The sequence below is a fragment of the Accipiter gentilis genome, chromosome 11 (genome assembly GCF_929443795.1).
Source record: "Accipiter gentilis chromosome 11, bAccGen1.1, whole genome shotgun sequence".
Lineage (NCBI taxonomy): Eukaryota > Metazoa > Chordata > Aves > Accipitriformes > Accipitridae > Astur > Astur gentilis.
The window spans coordinates 17,845,070-17,858,634 of NC_064890.1; the positions used below are offsets into that span (position 1 = coordinate 17,845,070).

The 13,565-nt window shown below is 35.2% G+C and overlaps 1 protein-coding gene across 5 annotated transcripts in view; it reads left to right on the forward strand.

Moving 5' to 3' along the window:
• Positions 1–13,565, forward strand: part of TBC1D22A (TBC1 domain family member 22A) — a 189,686-nt gene that overhangs the window by 62,839 nt on the left and 113,282 nt on the right. For all 5 annotated transcript variants that reach the window (XM_049813947.1, XM_049813948.1, XM_049813951.1 and 2 more), the window contains exon 9: positions 8,297–8,406. In XM_049813947.1, coding sequence (XP_049669904.1) covers positions 8,297–8,406 — 110 coding nt within the window. The remainder of the gene's footprint in view (positions 1–8,296; positions 8,407–13,565) is intronic.

A 13,565-nucleotide genomic window follows, 5' to 3' on the forward strand; every position in this document is an offset into this window, starting at 1 on the left:
AAATCAACTGATGGGATTATTCTTAGAAGAATTTGTGCTGAATATTGTATTCTTCATTGTTGCTAAAATAAGTTTTTAAGAGCTGTCATCTTGTAAGCTTTGAAGACTCCTGTTTCACAATAACGTCATGCTCAAAGATTTGGCTTATACCTTTTTTTCTAAATGTAATTTGCATTTGCTGGCCAGATTTCTCACCTGTGTAAGAGGTTGTCCGTCTTGTATTTGGTATTATGCAAGTTCTGTGGGTCAAAGACCTGTTTGTGCCACCTGGTTTACTTAGTTCTCTTTCGTACCCTGTTTTGGTGGTAGAGTTGTTGAAAGATATTTTTTATCTTTCTCGTATCTGAATTGTTGAGCAGTAATCTCAGTCTGCAGCCTATGAGGAATCAATGTCTTTTGTTTAATTTGCAACAGGAGCTGAGAATTTCCCTATTTTTCAAATAAACTTATCAATCTTAAAAATAGGCCTATTTTTGTGTAGATATGTGCAGCAGGTTATGAATAGGAATTAAGGACATGTTCTGGACTATTAGTGTGCAGGGAAAAAAAAAAAATTGCCATTAAAATATAGTCTAAAAAAAACCTGACTAGAAAATTCTTACTGGCAAGCGTGTAGGCTCACTAAAGGAAGTCTCTGAATGATTTACTGATTACTGATATGCAGAATCTGGAATTAGAGAATAAGTATATGAAGTATATGCTCTTTTGGGATAGAAAAAATTAAAATACTTGCAGGGTCTTATATTAATTTTTGATGAACATAAAAATTAGGTCAACATAATCAAGCTTGCAGTGTTTTTGGAGATGGTGATTTACCTTGTTCTCTAGGTCAAAGGAGGTTATATAATTCCTCATGTGTAGTAAAGTTATTTAGAGAATTAATAAAGTAAAATGATTAATGTTTAAAACAACATTCTTATGCTGACGTATAAAGGTATTTATCTTTGTTCTTATTGCATCTTAAGGAAATTGTAGCAGATCAACAGAAAACAAGTGTAAGATTATTAACAGTGTTAAACCAGACAAGTCAACAATACATTGTCTATGTGAGAACATGAATGGTAATAGGGGAATATTTGAAATGCAATAAGGTCATGTTTACCTAAGCCTGGACTGATGAGCTGATTGATTTCTTTTAAATTTTTTTAATTTTACCTCTGTGACTGCAGTATCACAAAGGGAAGTTTTTACTTTGGTAATTAATCCTTAACAGCTCAAAAGCTATTTCTATCAGATAAATATGTAATTAGGATTTTTTCAATGAGAGATATTGATGTGGTTATGTACATATTTAATTAGGTAATTGTTACTGAAATAATTTACATTTAAATGCTCTATTATGTCCTGATCTCCTTAGAAAAACATTGTCTTAGTGCAGCTGTTACTGAATAGCTGTTTCATAAGGCTTTTTGAAAACTGAGTTTGAAGTGGAATAGGTAAGATCTAGATGTGGAAATAATACTGTGTACCTCTGCATACAGTCGTATGTGTATAGTTTTGTATACTTAGCTGGTAACTTTTAGGTTAGGTGTTGTATCTTCAGATGGACCTAAAGTAGATTACAACAAAGTAAATTACAGCAAAGTAAACTTTGTAAAGACAAGTACCTGTGCATGTACAGTCAGAATTATTTCTTTGCACCTCTGCAAAACCAATATAATTTGGACTTGAAGTATATGGTAATACTTTTTATATATTAGATGAGAAATATATTTACACAAATTAGTGCTAAAAAAAGAACATTTTAAGGATGATCAGAGAATTAACCTTTCTAATGTTTCGATGTATTATTTTTTATATTAGGTATATGTAAAGAACAATCATAATTTACTGATGATCTTACAGTCTGTTTTGGACTTCAGCAGTGGATCTTTCTTATACCACCATCTGTTTCATCCCCTACCTCCCACTCCAGTGAATTCATCGGAGTTTTGCCTGATTCTGAGTGCTGAGACACCATTTCAAGATAAAAAGCTAAAATTAAAACATTAATAAGCCAATTATTAAATAGTTTCCTTTGAAATAATATATGCTTTATTTGACAGATATTTTCTGTATGAGCTTGCTTACTGTAATGAATTAGTAAAACCAGCAAGTTACATTCGTTTCTTTCCCACTGTATAAAGACTGAGAATTGGTGTTGGTGCAGTAAAAGGTCTACAGAAATTCTGAATGCAGGTTGCCTTTTTGTTGGTTGCATTTGAATACACTTGAACACAGATGGCTATTTGCATGCATTGAAAGGGCTGTTAGTTACTGTAGCAATATCATTAGTACATTTTGATAATGTCATACGTTTTTGGTATTTTAGTTTTATTTCAGGACACGATTTCTTCATAAATAAAATTCTCTCCGAAATTAAAATTTTCCCGTTCTTTAATGCAAAAATTTATGTTGTGTGATTCCGTCTGTCTATACTGGCAGATGTTTTTACCCATGATCTGTACTGAAAAGGTGAAAATCAGGCGGTTTTTAGAATAAGTAAGATACATGTAAAAGGCAGAGATCAGATGTGAACTTAATTTTAACATTTTGAACAACTTCTACCGAAATCATCAATTAGGCTTAATCTCTTATTAAAACCTATTTTTAATGGAGGCAAGCCATTACCATCTTTTTAGCGTGGTTATTTTCTACTGTCGTTGGAAGAATAAATCTGTAAGTAGTTGTAAGTAATAATTGTTTTATTTTTCATTTTATCCTTATGTCTCAGCTTTTGGGAGTGGATGCAGTTAAAGCTGCTTAGAAAAAGTTACTCTTTCGCACTGTGGGAAGTTTCAGAAGCATACACTGGAAATGAGTAAAGAACAGCTAATGCCATGCTTACAGCAATGCACATATTCAGATCAGCATGTCATTGACTCCATGCTACAGCAGTTTTCCTCCAGGCATCTATTTTACTGTCTTCTACAATTACATAGATAACATGATAAAGATCTCCGCAGGAGACTGAAGAAAATGAGAAACGTTGCTGTGAGGCTTTGTAATCAGGAAATTTTATAAAGTGATTTTTTTCCCCAAATACTGATACATGTACACATTGGCCTGCTGTTTTCCCCCATATTCTTGTTATTTAATTTTTATATTACTGTCCATTCAGATTTCACTCATTGAAAATAAATTTAAGTTATCTAAAGCCAGAATTTGCAATTCTGTTTTCAAGCACAAGTCTTAAATTAAAATAACCATCCCAAAAGTACAAGATATTATTTTTGCTTCTTTTGTTGGTTTGTCCTGAAATCCCTTCCACTCTTTCTTTTCTAAACTTCTCTAGTGTGTTTATTTCTTCATCCAAATAAGCAAAAAAAAAAAAAAAAGTAACACACAGCTTGATTGCTTTTCCCCTTAAAACTGCATGGAAAAAGAAGCAAACACTTTGCACTATGTGCCTACACAAATAAATGAATAAATGTTAAATATGTAAACTGTTACTTTGCATATTATTCTGCCAATCAAATGTTTCATAATTGGAGCTTGTTATGAAAATGGATGGCCTTTTTCTATTTTAGCTGTAGCGTGGAAAAGGATCATCAAGATATTCAGAGTCAGTTTTGAACTTCCTCATTACAGTGCAGCAAGTTAAGGTGAATTAATGCAGCAGAAGCCATTGCACATCACTGAGCACTTGCTTGTTTGGTGGCTTTTGTGATGCTGTGCCTTCCTTATTAGATTTAGTATCTGGATGGCTTCCACAGTGTAGCTCCTTGTTCAGCATACACCACATTTAAATCAAAAAGTACTAGTTAATATAACATATACAAAAATATACAGCTTATCTGATCTAGTGAAAAATGTATTTTAATATATCTCTATGTAATTAGATTTACTCTTTGAAATATTTGGTTGCAGAGTTTTAAGCTGAAGTTTGGGACAGTTGTTTTAGATAGGATAAATACTACTAGTGTAGAATTGAAATACAGTTGAGTTGTCTTACATATTTAATTAGACTTTTTTTTTTATTTCAAAACTTCATTATCTGACATTAGAAGAGATGACTTAGTGATGCCTGAGAAGCAGAATAGGAATGAAAGTTGGACTGGAAGTAGCTTATATATTTAAAAAAACATATGAAAAATCCTGAATACTTGTTTTACATTTAAGAGGCTTATGAAAATGCTAAAGATCAATCAGTATAAGCCACAGAAAAGCATAATGTTCTTGGATGTCTCTTCCAAAGGGATAGACAGAACAAGAAAACTGGATGAGTACTTCCTACAAGTGCTGTTTTTATTTCTGTAATGCTTGAGCTTGTGACTCTGACATTATATTTAGGGACTATGGATTCTTTTAGTGAAAGAATTGGATGGTTTCTAAATGCTATCTGTATCTTTTGAATTATAGGACCAGCCAAACTAGAGCAGAAAGAACCTGATAATAGTTGCCTTTCCATCTCTAATACTTTATCTCCCCCCCCGCCCCCCGGTATAATGAGAATTCTACTTAGAATAGTGAATTTCTGTGAGACCTACGTTCTTTTCAGAAGGGCCTGTCCTGACATCCTCTTTGTGCTTGGTGAAGATACCTGTGATGAAAAGTAGTTGGAACCATTGGAAGATGTTTCTTAAAAGCTATATTCTGTTTTCTGGGGGGGGGGGGGGGGGGGGGAAATAAAAATTGTCTTTTTAGTTTAATAGTCCTTCCTTATTAGAACAATTAGAATCTACTTTTTCCAAAACATTAATGCTGGAGTGGCTCTGCTGTCCACGTTGCTTCAGCCTTGTTTCTCCAACTGCCGTTGTTTTCTCACAGGCTGTCATGTTTGCTTGTTGCAGGTAGTTCAGTCACAGGATAGGAAGTCTTTTGATGGGCGTTTAAAGTTTCATTTCAGCTAAGTTTAGACTTTGACAGTTTAGAGGTCTGCATTCTGAGGCAATCCTTTTAAGTTCAACTTATAGCTAATATTGAAAAATGGGATTTTCTTTGGATGTGATTAATCTGATTTATTTTAGATTTCTACTTTAGAACAAGACAGCTAATACTCTGTCACTACTTGTTTTTCTGTGTTGGCTGTGAAGGGAGGTGAAGACGCCCACCTTCCACAGTTAGGTGTATCTTCAGCTTTTTTGTTGGTTTAAATCCTGGTATGAGCATATAGTGTGAAATGGTAGATTTTGAAAGAGGACAAAAAAGAGGTAAGATAAGGAAGATGAGAAAGAGAAGATAAAAAGTCTTTCTCATTTGTTATCTTTTCATGCCCACCTGCAGAAGAGTTACTGTGGTGTGCTGTTTGGTTTATAACTTCCTTGCTGTTCAGAAATGTGATAGCAGTATCACAAAAAGAAAAGGTGCTCAAAGGCAGGAAATTTGCAAAGGAACACACTATCTAAGTAGTTGTAATCTCATTCTTTCAGCAAGTGTTTTGTGAAGGAGGGCCTCTGAAGACAGCTTCTTTCAGGGGGAATAAAGTTCAATATATGTTTGTGTTTTATGTAAATATAAGGAACTCTGGTTCCTTTGTTGTTTTTTCTGTAGATATTGTGAGGCAGAGAGAGAATGGGTTATTCCTTTTTTTGCTGTTTAAAATACTAAAATGAAAATTAAAACTAAACTTGTTTCCACTGGGGCACTGGTTTATGAATATATAATAAACATAAACTTTGTAACTGTAAAACATTTTTGTGAGTTAATGTGTAGGATACACCAAAAAATTCATTTCTGCTGTAAAAAATACATCATTCATCTTCTCTTCTGACTGGAAAAGTCTTTCTCTTCTAAATTAATAGGAATATTCATCCTTAATTTTCACTTCTGAACTATTAAAAAAGGCTTCTCTGCTGGAAATTGTGGGGCTTTCTTTTTTGTTTTAAAATCTCAAGGCACATCAGGTTGGAGGTAGATAGATACTTAATATTTATTTTTTTTCACAGGTTCATATGAAACTTGTCATCTTAAATTGACTTTTTTTGTCCATGTGAAGTCTAGTAAATTTCAGTCTTTCTGTGAGTAAGCCTTGTGAGTACTCTTAGTAATTTTTCTGTTAGTGGGCTTAGTAAAGACCATGTTGACAATAATAATCTACTTTTTCTAGACTTGGAGGGACCTTTCTGTTGTCTTCTTTTTGAGCTGTGGAACTGCCATTTCAATTTGGATTAATTTTGCCAAATGTACATCACCTTGGCTACTTGTCTAATCTGAGTTAGGTTTCTTCATTGCTATATGTTTTGGTTTTTTTCTTCATGTTGGTCTGCTTGCCTTCAATCCTTTCTTGTTATCTCCATTGTATTTAAGCATCTTTATCATGAAAAAACTTTAATATTATGCTAGGCTTTTCTCTTAACATGCTTTTTCTGAAGGATTAGATTTAATAAATGAAATGAACCCAAGTTTGTTTGAGAAGCTGTCTTTAATGAGGGGACTCTAATAGAGAAAGTGGTGGGAACTAAACAGAACAATGTTGGAGTGGAGCATTACATCCCATTTACTGTCTACGTTACCCACGTTTTCCACAAAGCATTGTGCAAATTTGCTGTCCATTGCTGGGAGAGGAGTATGATACTGATTTCTGGGGGGGTCTGTCCTCCTTTTTGCTGGGAGGAATATGGTGCTGACATTGGGTAAGGAGTTTCTTCCTCTTCACAAAAGGATCTGCTATTAAAAAAATTGGCTGTTGCAGTCTGCTACTCAATATTTCTTCATTGTTTTGCAAGGCAGTGTTATATCTGAGTTTATTATATAGTGTATTTAAAATATGTTGGATACTTGTTTGTTGATCTTCTTTTAGAAACTGGGTTTTTAAAACTGTACTCCAATGCAAAGGTGGCATTCCTTTAATAACCAGTGAGTGACTACTGGTGCATTGTTTACAGTCCTGCTACCTCTGAGATCATTGTGTGCTTTTATTTTACGGAGTCTCCACTGCAATCCCCTGTTTTACTTACCAGGTTTCCCAAGATCTTAACTAATGTTTTAGTAGCACAACCTAATCTTCTTGTCCTACAGCTGTTAATATTTCACAGTCCAAACCCAATGATCCCTTAAAAGATGCACACCCACATAAGACACCCAGTGCAAACAAGAATGCTTTGGTAACACCTTGCTACCAGTGTCTACTAGTATAGTGGTAAAATCACTGGTATGTTGAAATTATTTTATAATGTGTAATGTTCATGCTTATTACCAATTGATAAATAAGTGCTTTAAGGTAGCATAATCAAATGTGACAATCTACAGATGTACTTAGGCTTCTGTAATGACATGCTGCAAAGCTATGAGACAGAGAATAGAGGAGTTTTAAGATATTACTAAATATCTTGGTTTTCTCTTACTGTTTATTCTGTGCTACCTTGCAGTTGTGTAATGGAGGAAATTCCTTCTTTGGTATATCATACTCTGTTTAAGTAGAATCAAATACCTCTCTCTGCCGCACCTCCCTCTCCATGGGAAGAAACCAGGGCTGGGAAAGATGCTTCTTTGATTCTCATCTTGATACACTAAGACACTGAGCTGCTGCAAGAGGGTAGCTACAGCATTTACTTGAAGCATTCGCAGCTCCTGTTAAACTCTCTTCTGTGGCTGTATGGGAGCTTTGGGAGTTAGCTGGCAAGGCAGCACATTCTGTGTTCTTTTCAAAATAGATTAACTTGGATGCCATGGTTTAAAAATAAAATAATGTGGCTTAGGTGGTAAAATTTCAGTTCATAGTGAAATGTGAATTTCTTTTAACACATTTGTGTGAAAGACTCAGTTTCCATGCGTTAGGCATCATTGGGATTCTGTGCTTTTCCAGTATCGAGAATCAGGGGTTTTTTGGGGGATGGGGGGAAAGAATCATCTGTTTCCTTTTGTCTGATTGCCTTCTGATTCCAAATGCTTGCCTGAAAAACAAATCCTCCTTGAAAAGCTGTAGTTAGCTTTCTAAATAAATTTCACTGGTTTTCTAAAAAGTATTTTTCAGGGTTTTTTTTTCTTCTGTCAAGACTTTTTTTTGCATGATGGAAATATAGACATGTTCTGCAGAAATTGTTCACATGTAGCTTGAGGACTCTTGAAGTGCTTCTGATGATCCTTTTTCAGGTGTAAAACGTTTAGAATGAAGTAATTTATTATATATTAATTCTGGTTAACCAGGCATGATTTGAGATTTTTACAGTCCGCAAGAAATTAAGTATTCATTAACATGTAAATCTATTAGATGACACAGTTGAGCAATAAATGATTCATCTAGTCCCTGTTAAAGGAAATGTACGTTGAAGTTTTTGACTGGTGGTGGTTGTCTTTGTTTTCAATTATTTTCCTCATCCTTGCTTTATTTATTCTGTGCACTTCATTGGCTTGTCTTTCTCTTTTCCTGAAACAGAAGAAGAAGTGGTAGAAAATTTTGATGTTTCCAGTCTTCCTGAAGAAGTGCTGCAGAACATAGAAGCTGACAGTTACTGGTGCATGAGCAAGTTGCTTGATGGCATTCAGGTAAATTGATTTTTCCTGTCAGTAAGTGGTGGAGTTAACTGATTAATGTCACAGCTTTGAACTACTTTAAGGTTGCTGAGGAACAGTACATCTGTGAAAAACAGGGGAGAAGTACGTTTTCCCATTGGAGAAATCTGCTGCAAGTTTGGCATAGTATTAAGAAAGGAAAAAAAAATTGTGCCATTTCTTTCACCAAAATGTCTGCATGTTTCATTGTAGTATGGTGTTCTAGAGCAGAGTTGAAATCTCCAATTCTAGAGGCGTGTTGCACACCTCAGTCGCCAAGCGTGGAGGATATTTGCTCAAGTCTCCCAAGTAAAATGGTCTCACTGAAGTGATGAAAAGCTGGCTTGCTTACTCATTTTTAAGTCATTAATATAGTAACCTATAAAAAATTGCTGTCTTAATAGTTCCTGAAATTATCTTCATATGTTTAAAACATATATCTAAAACTTGATACTTACGCTACTTCACAGAGTGTTTGAATTTTTTTCTATGGGGAGAAGCTATAAATGCAGGCACAATTTTCTGTTAAATGCAGCAAGCTGCAGACTAAGAATGGTAGATTTGTGTGTACATGTTTGCATTTGTTGGCATAAAAGTTTATGAAGATTAGAAGGATCTACAAGAAACAGTAAATATGTAGCTGAACATCTTGCATTTAGGTGAGGGAGGAATCCATATGATCTGCCATGGATTAAATGGGAGTCCAAACATCTGTATTTGGTATTTAAAGTACTAAAACACTTTGTGCTGCAATGCTGATGCACCATGAAGTAGAAACTTTGGACTTTTCAATTTAAAAAAAGTTACCTGAATTAAAATTTATAGGCTTTGTGTTTCAATAGGCATCTAATAATATTTATCTAATACCTATTTTTCAGATCTGTGTCACTTCAGATAAACATTTTGAATCTTGCTAGAAAGTAAAAATAGTCTGATTTTGTAAACTCAGAATATATGCACTAAAATAAGTCACTGTGAATTCCTAGGTTACAATGGGACCAAAATTGACTTTTGCTAGAAATGTGAAAGTTTTTGAAAGGTGATGATTTCCATTTTGCACTGGCAACAAAGAATTGTTTTTAGGGATGTTTGGTAGGCAGATGTTTGCACTCAGGGTTCATTTGCTGCTTTCAGCGAGCTGATTAGAAAATCAATTATGATTACAAATATTTAGCAGATTGCTGCTGCTTTTTTTTTTTATGTTCATACCTTCTCTTTCTGATTATTCCCTGCTTTCAAATTAGCTACTTGTATAGTGTAGAGGATCTTTCCTGTGAAATTGTTTCAGTGTTATTTTAGTGACAACAGAAATTGTTATAGAGGTAGCAAAACTTTGGTTAATTTATTCCCAACATTCTCTTAAAAGATGAAGTGATGGACAAGTGCTTCTACTGTACTTATTAGATTCCATCCTTTTGATAGGTCCCATGTATACTTTGTTTTGAAGTGCGTTGGACAAATGCTTGAAAACTTGAGGTTTTGTTTCTCCGAGTGGTTTTAATGTAGCAAAGGCCCTGGAGATTGATTTTGTGTGTGTGGAAAATGGCTATCCTCCAATCATTAATAAGTCGTCATAAAATGTGAATAACCATAAAAATCCCTATAAATTGAAGCTGTACTTTTCAGTGAAACTAAATTAATGTTTTCCAGGCTCTTTATTTTGATTGCATCTTTTGACAGTTATTTCTTTCCTTATGGTACTTAGTATTTTTAAAAGTGCTTTAAAATATTAATGCTTATGACTTCTATTTTAATATGAATGTTTAATTAGCTAAGGCATGTTGGCTAAGGCATATTGTGAATTTAAACTTGTAACAGAGTTCATTTTTGACAAAATTGTTATAAAATTGAGCCAACAAACAAGTCTTTAGCTTCTTTGAAGCTATTTTAAGTGTATTTCTCCTGGTTAAAGGTCAAATGAGTAGTAGCTCAATGTTTTGTGCAGCATTATTGAAAAGCATGGTTTTCTTCTCATGGTGGTTCCTGTAAAAAAAATAATCTGGTTTACTTATTTCAGTCCCTCAGAACTACTACATTTTAAAATATTTCACTACATTTTAAAAAATATGTGAAAACTTAAAAAGGTGAGAACTTGAAATCTACTTGAAAGGAAGAAAGCCAGATAAAAAAAAATGCAAGCCCTCCAACTGTTTTACCTGTTTCTGGAACATCTTGTGTCACAGGCCTGCTGCTCTGGCTTTTTCTACAAAGGAAGTTCAGAGATTACGTTATTTCTCTTTAAAATTCTGTTTTCATACAAAACCATCAAGTACTGATAAACAAAATATTGAAACTAATTGTAATGGAATTAAACCGCATTGATGAAAATTTAAGCTCTTATATAAATAGAATGGTTATCAATCAGATGTATTCAAGGATGCACTCATGTATCAAAAGCAGGCTTGAAAGATTATGCTAGTGGTGTGACTAATGATGTTACAGTTAATTCAGTGCAACTGTAGAGTGCTGCTGCTTGGTTTTTTTCTCCTTTCTCCTGTTTTGGTTTCCTTTTGTGTTGATATGACTTTACTTGTCAGATAGAATGGCTATATAGTTGCAGGTTGAGTTGGTTGGGGAAACTAACCTAACAAGAAATTAGGTCATTGAAAGGAAGGGGATAAAAAACCCCAGAGAATAAAGATTGTTTTACTGAAGGGGTGCCATTCAGATGGACCTTGACAGCCTTGAGGAGTGGGCCCATGCAAACCTCATGAAGTTCCAACAGGGCAAAGTGCAAGGTCCCACACCTGGGTCAGGGTAATCGCCAGTATCAGTACAGTCTAGGGGATTGAAAGCAGCCCTGTGGAGAAGGACTTCGGGATACTGGTGGACAAAAAAATTGGGTATAAGCCAGCAATGTGTGTGTTTGCAGCCCAGAAAGCCAATTGTGTCCTAGGTTGCATCAGAAACAGCATGGCCAGCAGGTCAAGGGAGGTGATTCTGCCCCTCTGCTCTGGGAGACCCCACCTGGAGTACTGCATTTAGCTCTGGGGCCCCCAATATAAGAAGGAAATGGACCTGTTGGAGTGAGTCTGGAGGAGGGCCACAAAAATGATCAGAGGGATGGAACACCTCTCCTATGAAGACAGGCTGGGAGAGTTTGAGTTGTTCAGCCTGGAGAAGAGAAGGCTCCGGGGAGACCTTATAGCAGCCTTCCAGTACCTAAGGTACTTTTTTCTTTCCCCAAGAAAGCTGGAGAGGAACTTTTTACCAGGGCCTGTAGTGACAGGACAAGGGGCAGTGGTTTTAACCTGAAAGAGGGTAGATTTAGATTGGACATAAGGAATACATTTTTTATGATGAGGGGGCCCAGAGAAGTTGTGGATGCTCCATCCCTGGAAGTGTTCAAGGTTAGGTTTGATGTGGCTTTAAGCAACCAGATCTAGGGAAAGATGTCCCTGCCCATGGCGGGGTGTTGAACTACATGATCTTTAAAGGTTCCTTCCAACCCAAACCATTGCATGATTCTATGGTTCTAACTGACTTGCATTTTGGATGCACAATCACCAGATTCACTGGCAGAGGGCAAGAACTAGATGGGGATGGGTAAAGTAGGACCTGGAATTGTTAAACTTAAGATCAAATTATGTCCCAAATTGCGTAAGCTGATTTACATCAAATTGTAATAATCCTGTGCTCCTGCCTGCACCTGAACATTCATTCCTGTCTATGCCTCGCTGACTGCTACCTGTTGTAAGCTGATTCACAGAGCTGAACCACCTGACAACACAACAAAACAAAAAAAACACTGGTTGGTTTAAGGAGTGAACACCTTGAATAGGTACTGTAGCAAAGAAATGAGTAGAACTACACAGTAGGGCCAAGGCAGGATCATGACAGCCGAGACCTAGATTTACTTTAATGGCTGCAGATTCTCAATTTACCAAGCTGATTTCCAATATGCAATAGTCTAGATGATCTGCTTAATTCTCTCCTTGTCAAAACAGTTGCTGCTGATTGTTTCTTGGAAATAATCATTAAATTACTTCTTACTAGTCCCTTAGTATTTTCCATGTGATCTACTATAGATAATGGAACATCTCTACAGCCAGCCAGGAAAAACTGCTTATAGCCGATAAAGCCACAAAACTAGACAACATAAAAACACAAAACCAGAGGAGAATCCCAAACAAGATTAGTGCTATTACATTTCCTTTTTCCTTTGAAAGTATGTCATGAGAGACTTAATGTATGACTACTGATACTTTGTCAGAGATGTCTGAATAAACCATACAAGAATTTTAGAGAAGAGTAATATGTGACATGTGGTGATAACTTCAATCTAAAAATCTCTGCAGAATATTTCTGTTAGTTTATTTATCGATATTGGCTTCCATTTGCTGTTGGCTTACCAGTATTGGGTAAGTTTAAAGAGTGTACTTTGATAACAGTTTGGGTCCTGTTGTGAAATTTTTTTACTAATACAAGCTAGATACATTTTTCGTGTGTGTGTGTGTGTTTGTCTTTCCAATGTGTAAGTGTAATGGAAGAATGATTGTATTTGTATCCCTTTATTATTCTTAACAGAAAACTAATTTATTTTTCCAACCCATCCCAACAGTCTCATTTTCTTGATTCCAGAATTGTCAAAGGTGTTACTAAGAAATATGTATTTCTTGGTTGAGTTTTGCTATACCTAGTATGTGTCATTTCTCCTTTCCTCAGTCATCTTATCCTCCTCTTCTTTAGCTAATGTGACTCTGTGTATTTTTAATATAACAGCACATCTTTGAACCACAGGGACCTATGGAATAAAAGACAGTGTTGGCATTGAGCAGCATGACAATCACTTCCTGATATGCTTACAGTTCTTAGCCTAGAGGAGAAATAAAAAAACTTAGTCAAATAATCTGTTGTTTTAGCAGCTTCACTTGTGCTGGTTTTTGGTGATCTGGGAGTTTCTATGCAAGTATGTCATTGGCTTCAGTTAGAGAGTTTTCCAGAACTCTTCCAGTAGTTAATATTTGATATTGTACAGTAGTTTAATCTATCTTGTGTTCTCAGATTACTTTGCATCTTCTTTCTCGGTTTGTTCTCTCTAGTTATAAGCTCCTAAGTGGCTGCACATATGGGTCATCATAATTTGATTTAAATTTTTTAAAAATTGATTTAAATAGAAATCTAGGAGATTTTTTTAATATAATTTTGTCTTT